Here is a 17,280-nt window from a genome sequence, read left to right as displayed (position 1 = left end):
CAATGCACTGATTAACCAGAACCATGCGCATGGCCACAGGGGTCTGCAGTTGGACTTGCATCTGAACATTCTCTCCTTCACTGTCATCTCACTCAGGGACTTACTGCTTACCCTGCCAGCAGCTCTCTTGTTTCCAAGCTACAGTGCTGACCCAAGAGGGGGATCCAGGTCCTCATCCTTAGACTTCCTGATATAACCCAGCACAATTTATTCACTGGTAATAGACATTTACTGAGGCATGGAAAAACACGTGTGTTCCTCCACTCCAGAAAGGGAAATAGACAAAGTGGACCACAATCTTCCTTTCCATTATGATTCCATCAGTCATTCGTGTCCATGGAAATTTTTGGATGGCAAACTGTTGTCATCACATGGGGCAAATCCTCCCAGGACACAGCTGGGACCACCATCCTCTCCATCACTTTGCTCAGATTCAAGCTGCACAATTCAACTCACCTTTTGTTGGGCACAGTAACTCAGACCTCAGTCCCATCACATCAAAAGACACTATTGGTTGAACTCTGTAATTAACACACAATTATTCTTAAGTGTTTAAATTTAACTGAAAAGTGATCTCTGTTAAATATAAGAGTGGGAATAAGAGAGGAAGAGGTATAATTTGGGACATGCTCAGTATGACTCACCCCAAATGATAGAGTTAGAAATGTGCCTGGGGATTCCAATTCAATCTCATCAAGGTGTCATGTACCAATGCCATCTCACTAGTCCAAGTGATCAATTTCAGTTCACAGTTGATCACACTGATAGGTCTAAAAGTCAAAGGGATCACATAAACAAGACTAGCGTTTGCTAATACTAACTGATAGAATTCAAAAAGAGTGGACGATCCAACATGGGAAACGGGATACACAGCAGACTCAGAATGGCGGATGTCCTAAACAGTACTCTGGCCTCAGAATCAGCCCTTAAGGCATGCGGATCTGGCCAAAGAGCCCATGAGAGTATTTTAGGCATGGAAAGCCAAGACACTCTGGCAAAGAAAAAAAAAAACTAAATGAAAGATCTCTGTGAGTGAGATCTCAGTTGAAAGAATGGGCCATCAAAGAAAGAGGTACCTTTCTCTGAAGGGAGGAGAGAACTTCCACTTTGACTATGACCTTGTCTAAATAAGATCAGAGTCGGTGAACTCAAAAGGCTTCCATAGCCTTGGCAACTCATGACAACAGCCTAGGGAGATTACTGACGCCATAAACAAGAGTGTCAATTTGTTTAGTCAACAACAGGAGTCACTGTGCACTTACTCCTCATGTAGGATCTCTGTCCTTAATGTGTGGTTCAATGTAAATTAATGCTATAACTAGTACTCATACAGTATTTTACACTTTATGTTCTGTGTGGGTGCAAACTGTTGAAATCTTTACTTAATATATACTAAATTGATCTTCTGTATATAAAGATAATTGAAAATGAAACTTGATGAGAATGGAATGGGAGAGGGAGCAGGAGATGGGAGGGTTGTGCATGGGAGATAAGTTATGGGGGGGGAAAAGCCACTGTAATCCATAAGCTGTACTTTGGAAATTTATATTTATTAAATAAAGGTTAAAAAAAAGAATTTAAAACCCAGGAAAGACTTTTAATACCAATAACAATAATTTCATAGTAATTTTCAGTTTATCCTAAACCAGTTCAAACAACATCAACTTTCATCTTCTGTCTTTGATCACGGTGCATGAATGAACAATTCTGATAACCACAGGGGGAGACATTTCTGGCCATCCAGGACTTGCCCCAGAGGCTTTGTCCCAGGAGCCTGCATCCCCAGCAAGAGTCTCACTGAGGAGTCGGGGCAGTGAGGGCCCCTGTGGGGCTCAGGGCAGCAATGGAGACTCAGCCCCTGGGGGAGCTCCATCCACTCCAGAGCCTGAGCTGAGCCCCTCCCCTGGGGGCCTCCCAGCCTCCTCCAAAGAAGGAGACTTGCTAAGGGGCACAGGGAGCCCCTCAGACCGCCCCTCTGTGGGGCAGATGCTCAGGGTCACGTCTCCCCTGAGTGAGAAGTATGGAAAGAGGGTTCCAGAGAAAGAAGTTGGGGAGAAGGAGAAAATATGGGAGCCATCAGTCATGTTGTAGAAGGAGACGTCCCCCTCACTGTAGTCCAGGAAAATCCCCACCCTGCGGGGTTCCTGTCTAAGGGATAGAGCCTGCCTAGACTTGGTCCTAGCATAATAGTTATTGATAATCCTCTTCACAACCCAGAACCCCATATCTGGGGACTCTAGATACCTGCCTGTCCTTGTCACATTCTCCCTACAGACCCCCAGAGACCACCAGTTGTACACTCCACTCCTGATCTCCACCTCCCAGTAACATCTTCCTGACGTGATACCCTCAAGGCCCCACACAGGGCAGAGAATGTCCTTCCCAGTGGTGTACTTCCAGGTCACACTCATCTTGTCAGGAGAGAGGGCAAGACCACTATGGGCGGACACTGGATCCAGAGTGACAGGCCCTGCAGGGAAAGATCCCGATCATGCACAGCTCCATCCTGCCCTGTAACAAGGATGCATAACCACCCTCCTAGCTGCAGGGGAGAGGGGCAATGCCCATGAGATGAGGCCCTGTGATTCCAGCCGGCGGCCTCCATCAGGAGGAGGAACCAGGAGACCTCGCTGAGGGTCAGGCCTGTCACAGAGACCCTTGGGACCCGCCCCAGCTTTGTTCCTGTCACTTCAGCCCCCAGCACACCACGGTTGCTGGTGCTAGCATCTGTACCATCACAGAGAACTGAAGGAGAGGCCAGAGCCATGGGGGCACAGGGAGGAGCACCCAGAAAGAACACAAAGTCACTCACAGGCCTGGAACTGTTCCTTCCGCCAGTCTACAAGAGAACACAAAGTTCACATCAGGGGTCTACACAGACTGCACATGTCAGCTCAGCACCTGCTCTTCATGTGGGAGTGATGGGGGAAGGTATTGGGATGCACTCAGCTGATGGATTGTGTCACACACACACACACACACACACACACACACTCCATGCTGCAGCATTTCTAGGAAGGCTAAGCCATAAAGCTTAACACCCAGAAACTGAGATGCTGGACCCTGACCTCAGAGAAAAGTTATTGCTCAGATTTCACCATCACACTATGCTTTCTCAAGTTCCTAGTCACAAAACCATCCTCAAAGCTCAGTTTTCTTAGGAACGTATTGGGGAATTCAAATTTCCATTTTCTTACAGTACTGAATTTGTAGGCTGCTTCAAAGCCATAGGTGAGTTTGCTACAACTGGCTGAGCTGAACTTAGAGGATGACTTACAAAGATTTCCAAGTCCTAATCCATAGTGCCCTGTGACTTTGCAGAACTTTGCAGATGGGATAAACATTAAAGACCTTGAAATTAGGATGTGACTCCTGGATTCTCCAGATGTCTAATCTTATCAAATGAACCCAGAAAGACATCAATCTTCCATTCAAACCCAGACCGTGAACCCCACTCTCTAGGGACATAGTCACCAACAGTGCCCCCAGTACCAGATAGGACCTGCCACTGCCCTTCCTCAGCTGACAACACAGGGGCTTAGGACCAGCTAAGCCCCGCCTCCCTGGGAAGACAAGGAGACCACAGGAAGCCTCTCCCCAAGGCCTCAAGGCCTCTGCATCTCCTCCACCTCCATGCTCATCCCTGGGCAGGAGAGAGGCAGGTGCTGAGCCAAGCAAAGGCTCCATCCACAGTCAGAGTCTGGGGAGTCCTCAGGGAGAGCAGTGTGCTAGCCTCGCACAGGGGGAGGCAAGGGGATGGGGGAGTAGACACAGGAACAAGATTAGAACCCAGCAAAGCCCTGAGACAGCTACTGCCATTGCAGACATTTGGTGAGTCTCTCTCTCTCTCTCTCTCTCTCTCTCTCACTCGCTCCCTCTCTACCTCCCTATGAAACAAATTTTTTTTTTTGACAGAGTGGGCAGTGAGAGAGAGAGAGAGACAGAGAGAAAGGTCTTCCTTTTCCGTTGGTTCACCCCTCAATGGCCACTGCGGCCGGTGCACCGCGCTGATCCAAAGCCAGGAGCCAGGTGCTTCTCTTGGTCTCCCATGTGGGTGCAGGGCCCAAGCACTTGGGCCATCCTCCACTGCCTTCCTGGGCCACAGCAGAGAGCTGGACTGGAAGAGGAGCAACCGGGACTGAACCGGCGCTCCAACCGGGACTGGAACCCGGTGTGCCGGCACTGTAGGCAGAGGATTAGCCTAGTGAGCTGTGGCGCCAGTCCTCAGATACATGTTTTTAATTCTTTAATCCTACTCAAAGTACTCAGGATGTTGCACATAATTTCAGATAATTTATAGACCCCAAGCCAGGAATGCATCCCCCCACATCCTGGAGGCTCTGCTCCTGGGTTTAGAACATTTCCTCAGAGTAACAAATTCCTCAGCAACCACAGGTGCTCAGGGGAAGAAATCCAGCTGCACAGTGATCAGAGCACGAAGCACAGAGAAGAGCAGCATCCCAGAGGACCAGGAAGCAACAGGAAAATCGACCAGGACCAGGAAGGGCAGGAATTTCAGGGTAACAAGAATATACAACTAAAGATCCTCTGTAAGACCTGAGTCCTGAGCAGTGAAACGTGGTTCCTGGGTCTTCTGGAGACCAGCGCTTCCCCATCTGCACAGTGGTCACCCTGCTCCAGGCTCTCCTCACACCTGAGCTCACTGCACTGAGAAGGATCAGCTGAACAAGAGGTTTTAAGAAGGCACTGCTGGGGCTGGCATTGTGCTGCAGTGCGGTAAATCCCCGGCCTGCAGTGCTGTCATCCCATAAAGGTGCCAGTTCAAGTCCCGGCTGCTCCACTTCATATCCAGCTCCCTGCTAGTGAACCTGGGAAAGTAGCAGAGGAAGGCCTAAGTCCTTGGACCCCTGTACCTTTGTGGGAAACCAGGAGGCAACTCTGGGATCCTGGCTTTAAATCAGCTCGGCTCTGGCCGTTGATGACATTTGTGGAGTCAACAAGCAGATTGAAGACCTCTCCTCTCTGTCTCTACCTCCTTCTGTAAGTCTGTCTTTCAAACAAAGAAAATGTCCCCAAGCAGGAGTCCCTGCTCTCTTTCCACGGGGGTTACAACACTGACAAGGAGAGCAGGGACACCCAGCCCATCTGGAGTTGAGTCCACAGGTAGAGAAGGGGCAGGGCAGAGGCAGGGCAGGGAGGCAGAGGAGCCATCAGCGTCACTTACCAGCATACAGCTGCGCCTTCCTCCAGGCTGAAAGGAAACACACCCTGGTGAGACCACAGCCACACCACCTGCTCAGCCCTCACCTGCCCTCTGTGCTGAAGGTCAGACTCTGCAGGAGGAGAGAGGCTGCACAGGAGGGGCCTCCTGCAGGTGCAGACAGCAGAGGATTGTGGGAAACTCCCTGACCATAGATCAGGAAGCCTGCTGGAAAGCTGAGTTGCACCCTGCCCCACTGCTGGGTGAGTTTTGGCTGTCAGCTCTCTGCCCCGTGCCTCAAAACCCACAAAGACTCCTGTGTCACTGGTCCTTCAGTGCTGTGAGGAGCAAAATATACCATGTGAAGATATTTTAGTGAAAAAATGGGGCCAGCATTGTGGCATGGCATGTAAAACTGCTGCCTACAAGTTTGGCATCCATATGGGGGCAAGTTCAAGTCTCGACTGCACCTCTTCCTATCCAGCTTCCTGCTTATGAACCTGGGAAAACAGTGGAAGATGGCCCTAGTGCTTGCGCCACTGCACCTACATGGGAGACTGGAGGAGCCCAGGGCTTCTGGATTCAGCCTGGCCCAGCCCCGGCCACTGTGGCATTTGAGGGGAAGGGTGAACCGGTGGATATAAGATCTATATCTCTTTCTCTTTCTGCCTTTCAAAAAATTAAAATGAACATTTTTAAAATGATAAATTACCTTTTATCAACAATTTTTGTATAGTATTTTCTGGTTGGGTATATGGGCAATATTAATGGAAAAGAAGGAACAAAATGGATATGAGACCCCCTCCAGGGTCAAAGGGACCAAACATTCTCTCTAAAATATTGCTAGATGGAAGCACAACTGTGCTAAGAGATGTTCAGCTCGTCCCATCGACCACCACACCTGGTCAGCAGCCCAGTCCTCTCCCTATCACTTTTCCCTGGCACCTTTGAGGAACAGGTGAGCAGCAGTTCCCCCTGGGTAGTGTTTTGGGAGGGAGGGGGCAGAAGATGGCACCCCAAGCTCAGTGACCCCATTTATTCATGTCCTTCCTCTCATGAAATATGAGTGCATCTGGTTTATGGTTTCCTGGTGCAAGCCAAGAGCTAGAGCACGGGAGGCTGTAACACTAGCAGCACTCATACAGGGACAGCACAGGGTGGAAAAAGACCCAGGAAGCAGAGCTGACTCCATGCCCAATATTGCACACACATCTTGGAGCAGGAACAGGAGACAGCCACGCAGATGTAAGAGACCAAGAAAGCAGGCCTCCACCACCCAACTGCCACTGCTGATCCAGGGAAAGTGGGTCCACATGTCTGTTACCATACAGAAACAAGGAGGGGACAGCTGGACACAGGTGGGACAGGAGACCACGGAACATCTGGAGAGTCACTCACCAGCCAGGTAAGCTGTCTTCCTCCGATCTGAAAAGCAGCACAGGGAACAGGTGAGCTGAGACCCGGAGCTTCCCCCACAAAGGGACAGAGAGTTCAGGAGGGGAGCAGAGCTTACCAAGTTCTTCCTGGAGCTCGTCTGAAAGAGAGTGAAAAAAACTTAAACTCCCACCCCCAAGAAACGGAGAAACCGTGTGCCTGGAGAACCCACAGGAAAGACCTCATCTGTATCCTAGAGAAGTTCTTACTCCAGACCCACACACAGCTCCAGCCTCCAGCTGTCCTGTCTGGGTCTCCACAGCCACCTGCCCTGGAGAGCAGAACCCACAGACTCATCTCCCAGCATCCTTCCTCTCAGCACCAGCTGCCCCCCTGTCTGGCCCCTGGCCCCCTACCTCTGGCCTTCAGTGCCTCCTCCTTTGCCCGCTGGTCCTCCTGCTTAGCCAGGCGCAGCTTCTCCCATTTCTGCCTCTCCTGCAGTTTTGCAGAGCGCTCTCTCCTGGTGAAGCAGCCAGCCCCCAAGAGCAGGAGCCCCAGCACCGTCAGGATCCCAGCAAAACCTGCCTTCCAGGGAGAGGCCTGCGGGAAGAAGGGCTCTGGGGCCCAGGCAGAGACCCAGTCAGGGGAGCACCCAGGCCCACCCCGCACACTCAGGGATGCCTGCACCACCTCCCAAGCCCTGCCAGGAATGAGAAGCTGCACCGACCTGGGATGGACACGGCCATCGCCTTCTCCTGGCCCAGGATGGGATTGAGGACAGAGCAGCTCACACTCCCTGCAGAGCTGTCTCTCACCACCAGAGCCGCCTCCACGCTGAACAGCCCTGCTGCGTCCTGGGCATGGGCCTCAGAGAACTCCAGGAACTTCTTCCCGCTGAGGTCTGTCCACTGCACCTGGGGCTTCGGGAACCAGCCCGAGGCCTTGCAGACCATGCGGACCCCGTCCTGCTCCGGCCCTTCAATGTGCACTTGAGGGGCAGAGCCCAGGCCTGCAAGAGGGGAGCTGTGGAGACCCTGGAGACCACTTGGCCCAGGGTCTCAGCAGGGTCTGGGTGTGGCTCAGCTACAGGGGAGTCACTGTGTTCCATTCTGGAGATTCTGTGGGAGTGTGTGGCCTGAAGGAGGGGAAAGAGCCCTGGGACCCATGGGGGGCACAGAGTAGGGGCTTTCTCCTCAACTGTGCAGCTGGGAAGACTGAGGCCCAGAGAAACCAGGAGCAGGAACTTCACCCCAGGACTCCATCCTGAACCTCTGATCTCCGCACTCACTCACTCCTGGGGCACCTGTTATGATTCCCACTGCCTCTCTCTCTAAATCACTTCCAATACCGTACCAGTCAACAACCCTGTCCCCACTCCTCCCTCATATCCACACCCTGAGTTATCTCTCCAGGTTTCCTTACAGACACCGAAACTCACAATTACAGAACTTAGTATACAATGTTGAGTCGTATGTGATAAACTGATTATTAAAATGCCCCTTTCACTTTGCCTATCTTCGTATAGAGCTATACCTCTACCATACACTCTGGGGTTCCCTTACATTTGCACTCTGAGGTTGGCCATGTGACCCAATTTGGACACTGAGAGAGAGCTTAATCTGACTTAATCAGAGTCTTGGAAAGCATTTTTGTCACTGGTACTCTTGTGAGCACTTGGAGAGTGAACCAGCAGATGGAAGATCTCTGTCTCTATCACACCTGCTGGGCACCTGCTATGATTCCCACTGCCCCTATTTGTAAATTATTGCCAAAACTACACCAGTCAACAGCTCTGTCTTCCCACTCCCTTTGTTTATATGCACATCTTTGAGTTACCTCTAGCAGGCTTCCTTACATATAATTTTTTAAAAGATTTTACTTATTTATTTGAAAGATAGAGTTACATGGTGGGAGAGGTAGAGAGAGAAGTCTTCCATCCACTGGTTTTCTCCCAGATAGCTACAAGGGCAGAGCTGAATCGATCTGAAGCCAGGAGCCAGGAGCTTCTTCCCATGCAGGTGCAGGACCCACGGACTTGGGCCATCCTAGCTGCTTTCCCAGGACATAGCAGAGAACTGGATCAGAAGTGGAGCAGCCTGGACATGAACTGGTGCCCATATGGGATGCTGGCATTACAGGCAGCGGCTTTATCTGCTACTCCACAGTGCTGGCTCCCTTTACCTACAATTAAAACTCACAATTGCAGAACTGAGTTCACAATTGTGAGCTATGTGTGATAACTGAGTATTAAATACCCTTGTATTTTATCCTTCTTGAGGGGAGCTGGCCCTCCACCATGCTGTAGCTCCTTCACATTCTGGCTCTGAGTTTGGTCATGTGACTCATGCTGGCCAATGAGAGACCATTTCATGTGACTTAAGGAGAGGTTTGAAAAGCACTTGTGTCACTGGCTCTGCCTCTGCCGTTGCCTTAAGAAGGACAGGCCTGAGGCAGCCACTGCAGGATGAGACTCCTGGACTCTGCTGGTCACCCAGTCTCTGGGAGATGCTGTCCTAGGGCAGCCCACAGTCAAGAATGGGAACACACCCAGGCACAGTCCACGTGGTGACCTCCCCAGCTGACTACAAGAACATTAAGTATTGAAGTAAGACCTCATTCTTCCTGTTGAAAATAAGGGAAATTCCCCCCTCTCCTCGGTTTTCTCAGAGCGTTAACTTTAGAGCACTGGGAACTATGGACACTTCTCTTCATGTGAAATATTATCATTAGAAAAGTAGATAGGCCTCTGGCCAGCTTAATGACCCAGGAATGTCTTCCTCAAGGACTTGGAGAAAATGAATTGAAATGCAAACATCAAAGAAGACAGCGTCATTTTCTCATTTCTGTGGAAGCTTCAGAGCCTCACTTCAGCAGGTAAAAATTACTTCTATTATAAAAATAGGAAACTTAGGGCTGGTCCTGAGATATAGAAAGTTAAGCCTCTGCCTGCAATCCCAGAATCTCATATGAGCACCTGTTGGAGTCCTGGCTGCTCTACTTCTGATCTAGCTTCCTGCTGATGTGCCTGGGAAAGTAACTGAAGATGACTCAAATTCTTAAGCCCCTGAAATCATGTAGGAGACCCAGAAGAAGCTCCTGAACCTGGCTTCAGCCAGGCTAAGGCCCATTGCAGGGGCGGAGCCAAGATGGCGGAATAGTGAGGGCGCCCACCGATATTCCGGGAAAATTTAGTTTAATAAAAGGGGAGTTACGGTAGCCTCAGAAAAAAGAACCAGGAAAATATTGCAGAGGAAACTCTTCTGGATCGAGTGGCTGTGAATCGGAGGACCTACTGGGAGAACAAGGTCACCCACCGTGTGGAAGCCGAGCCGCGGGACTGAGCCGCGGGACTGAGCCGCGGGTGCCGCGGGTGCTGTGGAAGCTGCAGGGTCTGCGCGCCAGTGCGGGAAGGGGAGTGCATGTCACACAGACAACAGCGGGGAGAGTTGCTACATTCAGGGCTCCGAGTCCACACATCCGCGTTGGAAGGGGAGGTGAGCTCAATAACCCGAGACATTGGCGGGGAAACGGGGGTCAGAATCTAGAGGGGGGCCGGAAAGTGAAGCAAACTCACTACTGGAAAGAAGGAAAAAAAAAAAAAAGCTTGGGGGTTTCTCTTTCCCCTAACCTTGCAAAGGTTGCAAGGCTGCAAGACTTGAAGAATTCGAAAGAGACAAAGAGCAGGCCCCCTCTCTGGATTTACATATCAACAGGGGAGAGCTAAGGAACTGAGTCACTACAATTCAGTAGCCTAGGCAACCCAGTGGGAGTCCAGAGGAGCCTAAACAGACTCTTTGGGTAGAAGCCAGAGACTGGAAGCTAAATACCATCAATTCTGCATAGCCGTGCCATGCGGTATTACTTACCCCATGAATAAATAAAATAAATAAATAAATAAATAAATAAATAAATAGAGAGAGATTTACCACGCATAACCTGAGGGTGTCACCTTTGCACACCCGTAACCAGGAAGAACCAAGCAGAGCTCTCAGGCCGCACCCATCTCAAGCCTCCAAGGCTCCTCCAACAGCAGGCAGTCCACTTAACACGGACATAGTATAAAATAAAAAAAAAAAATTAAAAAAAAAACGCACAGTGACGAAAGCAGAATTAACTATGCCAAGCAACAAACACAGAAATCGAGGGAACAAGATCAACGATGACACTATGATGCCTCCAAATAAACAAAACACCCCAAACCAAGATTATGAAGATGATAAGATAGAAGAAATGCAAGATACGGATTTCAAAAAATTTATGATAAGAACATTTAGAAGTTTTCAAAAGCAAATCCTTGAACTACAGAAATCCTTATTGGACAGGATTGAAAATCTCTCTCGTGAAAATGAAATTTTAAGGAAGAATCAAAATGAAACGCAGAAACTAGTAGAACAGGAAAGTGTGATAGTGAAGAGAAATCAAAATGAAATGAAGAGCTCAATAGATCAAATGACAAACACATTAGAAAGCCTTAAAAACAGAATGGGTGAAGCAGAAGAGAGAATATCGGACTTAGAAGATAGAGCACAGGAAAACATACACTCAAACCAAAGAAAAGAAGAGGAAATTAGAAATCTAAAAAATATTGTTGGGAATCTACAGGATACTATTAAAAAAGCCAACATTCGAGTTCTAGGAGTTCCTGAAGGCATGGAGAGAGAGAAAGGATTAGAAGGCCTTTTTAGTGAGATACTAGCAGAGAACTTTCCAGGTTTGGAGAAGGACAGAGACATCCTAGTACAGGAAGCTCATAGGACCCCCAATAAACATGACCAAAAGAGATCCTCACCACGACACGTTGTAATTAAACTCACCACAGTGAAACATAAAGAAAAGATCCTAAAATGTGCAAGAGAGAAACGTCAGATTACTCTCAGAGGATCTCCAATCAGACTCACAGCAGACTTCTCATCAGAAACACTACAGGCTAGGAGGGAATGGTGAGACATAGCACAGGTGCTAAGAGAGAAAAATTGCCAGCCCAGAATATTATATCCTGCCAAGCTCTCATTTGTGAATGAAGGTGAAATAAAGACCTTTCATAGCAAACAGAAATTGAAAGACTTTGTGGCCACTCGTCCGGCCCTGCAAAAGATACTTAAAGATGTGCTACACTCAGAAACACAGAAACACGGCCATCAATATGAAAGAAGGGAAAGGAAGAACACCTACCAGTAAAAGAGCATGGGAAGCTCAAAGCATATACTAGAAAATATCTCCGGGAAAATGGCAGGGCAAAGTCACTACATATCAATAGTCACATTAAACATTAATGGTCTGAATTCTTCAGTTAAAAGACACCGTTTGGCTGACTGGCTCAAAGAACACAACCCAACTATTTGTTGCCTACAAGAAACACATCTCTCTAACAAAGAGGCATGCAGACTGAAAGTGAAAGGTTGGAAAAAGATATTCCATGCCAACAGAAACCAAAAAAAAGCAGGTGTAGCCATATTAATATCAGACAAAATAAACTTTAATACAAAAACTGTTAAGAGAGACAAAGAGGGACACTATATAATGATTAAGGGTTCAATTCAACAGGAAGATGTAACTATTATAAATGTATATGCACCTAATTACAGGGAACTGGTCTATTTAAAAGATATGTTAAGGGACTTAAAGGGAGATTTACATTCCAATACAATAGTACTGGGGGACTTCAATACTCCACTCTCAGAAATAGACAGATCATCTGGACAGAAGATCAACAAGGAAACAGCAGATTTAATGGACACTGTTGCCCAAATGGATCTAACAGATATCTACAGAACTTTCAACCCTACATCTACAGACTTCACATTCTTCTCAGCAGTGCATGGAACCTTCTCTAGGATTGATCACATACTAGGCCATAAAGCAAGTCTCAGCAAATTTAAAAGAATTAGAATCATACCATGCAGCTTCTCAGACCACAGCGGAATGAAGCTGGAAATTAGCAACTCAGGAAACCCCAGAAAGTATGCAAACACATGGAGACTGAACAACATGCTCCTGAATGAACACTGGGTCATTCAAGAAATCAAAAGAGAAATCAAAAACTTTCTGGAAGTAAATGAAGACAACAACACAACATATCAAAACTTATGGGATACAGCAAAAGCAGTATTGAGAGGCAAATTTATAGCAATAGGTGCCTATATCAAGAAATTGGAAAGGTACCAAATAAATGAGCTTTCAGCGCACCTCAAGGACCTAGAAAAACTGCAGCAAACCAAACCCAAATCTAGTAGGAGAAGAGAAATAATTAAAACCAGAGAAGAAATTAACAGGATTGAATCCAAAAAAACACTACAAAAAATCAGCCAAGCAAGAAGCAGGTTTTTTGAAAAAATAAACAAAATTGACACCCCATTGGCCCGACTAACTAAAAAAAGAAGAGAAAAGACCCAAATCAATAAAATCAGAGATGAAAAAGGAAACGTAACAACAGACACCACAGAAATAAAAAGAATCATCAGAAATTACTACAAGGACCTGTATGCCAGCAAACAGGAAAATCTATCAGAAATGGATAGATTCCTGGACACATGCAATCTACCAAAATTGAACCATGAAGACACAGAAAACCTAAATAGACCCATAACTGAAACAGAAATTGAAACAGTAATAAAGGCCCTCCCAACAAAGAAAAGCCCAGGACCAGATGGATTCACTGCTGAATTCTACCAGACATTTAAAGAAGAACTAATCCCATTTCTTCTCAAACTATTCAGAACAATCGAAAAAGAGGGAATCATCCTAAATTCTTTCTATGAAGCCAGCATCACCTTAATCCCTAAGCCAGAGAAAGATGTAGCACTGAAAGAGAATTACAGACCAATATCCCTGATGAACATAGACGCAAAAATCCTCAATAAAATTCTGGCCAATAGAGTACAACAACACATCAGGAAAATCATCCACCCAGACCAAGTGGGATTCATCCCTGGTATGCAGGGATGGTTCAACATTCGCAAATCAATCAATGTGATTCACCACATTAACAGACTGCAGAAGAAAAACCATATGATTATCTCAATTGATGCAGAGAAAGCATTCGATAAAATTCAACACCCTTTAATGATGAAAACTCTAAGCAAATTGGGTATAGAAGGAACATTCCTCAATATAATCAAAGCAATTTATAAAAAACCCACAGCCAGCATCCTATTGAATGGGGAAAAGTTGGAAGCATTTCCACTGAGATCTGGCACCAGGCAGGGATGCCCACTCTCACCACTGCTATTTAACATAGTTCTGGAAGTTTTAGCCAGAGCCATCAGAAAAGAAAAAGAAATCAAAGGAATACAAATTGAGAAGGAAGAAGTCAAACTATCCCTCTTTGCAGACGATATGATTCTTTACTTAGAGGATCCAAAGAACTCTACTAAGAGACTATTGGAACTCATAGAGGAGTTTGGCAAAGTGGCAAGATATAAAATCAATGCACAAAAATCAACAGCCTTTGTATACACAAGCAGTGCCATGACTGAGAAAGAACTGCTAAGATCAGATACTAGACTTGTTTATGTGCTCCCTTTGACTCTTAGTCCTTTCATTATGATCAATTGTGAACTGAAATTGATCACTTGGAATAGTGAGATGGCATTGGTACATGCCACCTTGATGGGATTGAATTGGAATCCCCTGGTATGTTTCCAACTCTACCAATTGGGGCAAGTCAGCCCGAGCATGCCCCAAATTATACATCTCTTCCCTCTCTTATTCCCACTTTTATGTTTAACAGGGATCACATTTCAGTTAATTTTCAACACTTAAGAATAACTGTGTGATAATTACAGAATTAAACCAGTCATATTAAGTAGAACAGACAAAAAAAATACTATGAGGGATAATGTATTAAGTTGTCCATTAGCAGTCAGGGCTATGCTGATCAAGTCACCATTTCTCATAGTGTCCATTTCACTTCAGGAGGTTTCCTTTTTGGTGTTCAGTCAGTTGTCACCGATCAGGGAGAACATATGGTATTTGTCCCTTTGGGACTGGCTTACTTCACTCAGCATGATGTGTTCCAGAGTCAAAGGGAGCACATAAACAAGTCTAGTATCTGCTAACACTAACTGATAGAATAAATAAAGGGGAGAGTGATCCAAAATGGGAAGTGAGATACTCAGCAGACTCATAGAATGGCGGATGTCCTAAATAGCACTCTGGCCTCAGAATCAGCCCTAAAGGCACTCGGATCTGGCTGAAAAGCCCATGAGAGTATTTCAGGCATGGAAAGCCAAGACACTCTGGCAAAAAGATCTCTGTGAGTGAGATCCCAGTGGAAAGAACAGGTCTTCAAAGAGGGAGGTGCCTTTCTCTGAAGGGAGGAGAGAACCTCCACTTTGACTATGACCTTGTCTAAACAAGATAAGAGTCGGAGAACTCAAGGGGCTTCCATAGCCTTGGAAACTCATGACTGGTGCATAGGGAGATTACTGATGCCATAAACAGGAGTGTCAATTTGTAAAGTCAACAACAGGAGTCACTGTGCACTTACTCCTCATGTAGGATCTCTGTCCTTAATGTGCTGTACACTGAGGCTTAATGCTATAATGAGTACACAAACAGTATATTTCACTTTGTGTTTCTATGGGGGTGCAAACGATTGAAATCTTTACTTAATGTACACTAAACTGATCTTCTGTAAAAAAAAAAAATTATCAACTCCCAACTTGACTCTCACTGGGATTAAACATGACAATAGGTCTGATCTGATTTCATCATCATTTAAAAAAATCATCTATTATTTTTCACTTTATGTTTCTGTGTGGGAACAAACTGTTGAAATCCTTACTTAAGGTATACTAAGCTGATCTTCTGTATATTAAGATAATTGAAAATGAATCTTGATGTGAATGGAAGGGGAGAGGGAGTGGGAAGGGGGAGGGTTGTGGGTGGGAGGGACGGTATTGGGGGGAAAGCCATTGTAACCCATGAGTCGTACTTTGGAAATTTATATTCATTTAATAAAAGATAAAAAAAAAGAACTGCTAAGATCAATCCCATTCACAATAGCTACAAAAACAATCAAATACCTTGGAATAAACTTAACCAAGGACGTTAAAGATCTCTACAATGAGAATTACAAAATCTTAAAGAAGGAAATAGAAGAGGATACCAAAAAATGGAAAAATCTTCCCTGCTCATGGATTGGAAGAATCAATATCATCAAAATGTCCATTCTCCCAAAAGCAATTTATAGATTCAATGCAATCCCAATCAAGATACCAAAGACATTCTTCTCAGATCTAGAAAAAATGATGCTGAAATTCATATGGAGGCACAAGAGACCTCGAATAGCTAAAGCAATCTTGTACAACTAAAACAAAGCTGGAGGCGTCACAATACTAGATTTCAGGACATACTACAGGGCAGTTGTAATCAAAACAGCATGGTACTGGTACAGAAACAGATGGATAGACCAATGGAACAGAATTGAAACACCAGAAATCAACCCAAACATCTACAGCCAACTTATATTTGATCAAGGATCTAAAACTAATTCCTGGAGCAAGGACAGTCTATTCAATAAATGGTGCTGAGAAAACTGGATTTCCACATGCAGAAGCATGAAGCAAGACCCCTGCCCTACACCTTACACAAAAATCCACTCAACATGGATTAAAGACCTAAATCTACGTCCTGACACCATCAAGTTATTAGAGAACATTGGAGAAACCCTTCAAGATATTGGCACAGGCAAAGAATTTCTGGAAAAGACCCGGGAGGCACAGGCAGTCAAAGGCAAAATCAACTATTGGGATTGCATCAAATTGAGAAGTTTCTGTACTGCAAAAGAAACAGTCAGGAGAGTGAAGAGACAACCGACAGAATGGGAAAAAATATTTGCAAACTATGCAACAGATAAAGGGTTCATAACCAGAATCTACAAAGAGATCAAGAAACTCCACAAAAAGAAAACCAACAACCCACTTAAGAGATGGGCCAAGGACCTCAATAGACATTTTTCAAAAGAGGAAATCCAAATGGCCAACAGGTACATGAAAAAATGTTCAAGATCACTAGCAATCAGGGAAATGCAAATCAAAACCACAATGAGGTTTCACCTCACCCCAGTGAGAATGGCTCACATTCAGAAATCTACCAACAACAGATGCTGGCGAGGATGTGGGGAAAAAGGGACACTAACCCACTGTTGGTGGGAATGCAAACTGGTCAAGCCACTATGGAAGTCAGTCTGGAGATTCCTCAGAAACCTGAAGATAACCCTACTGTTCGACCCAGCCATCCCACTCCTTGGAATTTACCCAAAGGAGTTTAAATTGGCAAACAAAAAAGCGGTCTGCACCCTAATGTTTATTGCAGCTCAATTCACAATAGCTAAGACCTGGAACCAACCTAAATGCCCATCAACGGTAGACTGGATAAAGAAATTATGGGATATGTACTCTTTAGAATACTATACCACAGTAAGAAACAACGAAATCCAGTCATTTGCAACAAAATGGAGTAATCTGGAACACATCATGCTGAGTGAAGTAAGCCAGTCCCAAAGGGACAAATACCATATGTTCTCCCTGATCGGTGACAACTGACTGAACACCAAAAAGGAAACCTCCTGAAGTGAAATGGACACTATGAGAAACGGTGACTTGATCAGCATAGCTCTGACTGTTAATGAACAACTTACTACATTATCCCTCTTAGTATTTTTTTGTCTGTTCTACTTAATATGACTGGTTTAATTCTGTAATTATCACACAGTTATTCTTAAGTGTTGAAAATTAACTGAA

General features: G+C 45.8%; 1 protein-coding gene across 3 annotated transcripts; it reads right to left on the bottom strand.

The window, feature by feature from the left end:
* Positions 1-1,531: 1,531 nt before the first annotated feature.
* Positions 1,532-8,538, bottom strand: LOC100344872 (butyrophilin subfamily 1 member A1). 3 transcript variants are annotated; one of them, XM_089334166.1, is made up of 7 exons: positions 7,263-8,524; positions 6,952-7,152; positions 6,675-6,695; positions 6,560-6,586; positions 5,186-5,212; positions 2,813-2,839; positions 1,532-2,470 (listed from the first exon to the last, which is right to left on the bottom strand). In XM_089334166.1, the coding sequence occupies exons 1-7, from the start codon at positions 7,486-7,488 to the stop codon at positions 1,833-1,835; spliced, it is 1,167 nt and encodes a 388-aa protein (XP_089190292.1). In that variant the 5' UTR covers positions 7,489-8,524; the 3' UTR covers positions 1,532-1,832. The 3 variants fall into 3 exon arrangements, 2 of the variants coding, with proteins under 2 accessions (XP_089190292.1, XP_069930910.2); XR_016234681.1 differs by lacking the exons at positions 1,532-2,470; positions 2,813-2,839 and having other exon boundaries at positions 6,486-6,586; positions 7,263-8,538; XM_070074809.2 differs by lacking the exons at positions 6,560-6,586; positions 6,675-6,695; positions 6,952-7,152; positions 7,263-8,524 and adding an exon at positions 6,486-6,558.
* Between the last annotated feature and the right edge of the window lie 8,742 nt (positions 8,539-17,280).

The sequence above is a fragment of the Oryctolagus cuniculus genome, chromosome 5, assembly GCF_051225735.1.
Source record: "Oryctolagus cuniculus isolate XC-2025 breed Fujian yellow rabbit chromosome 5, ASM5122573v1, whole genome shotgun sequence".
Lineage (NCBI taxonomy): Eukaryota > Metazoa > Chordata > Mammalia > Lagomorpha > Leporidae > Oryctolagus > Oryctolagus cuniculus.
This window is presented reverse-complemented; position numbering and strand designations above follow the sequence as displayed.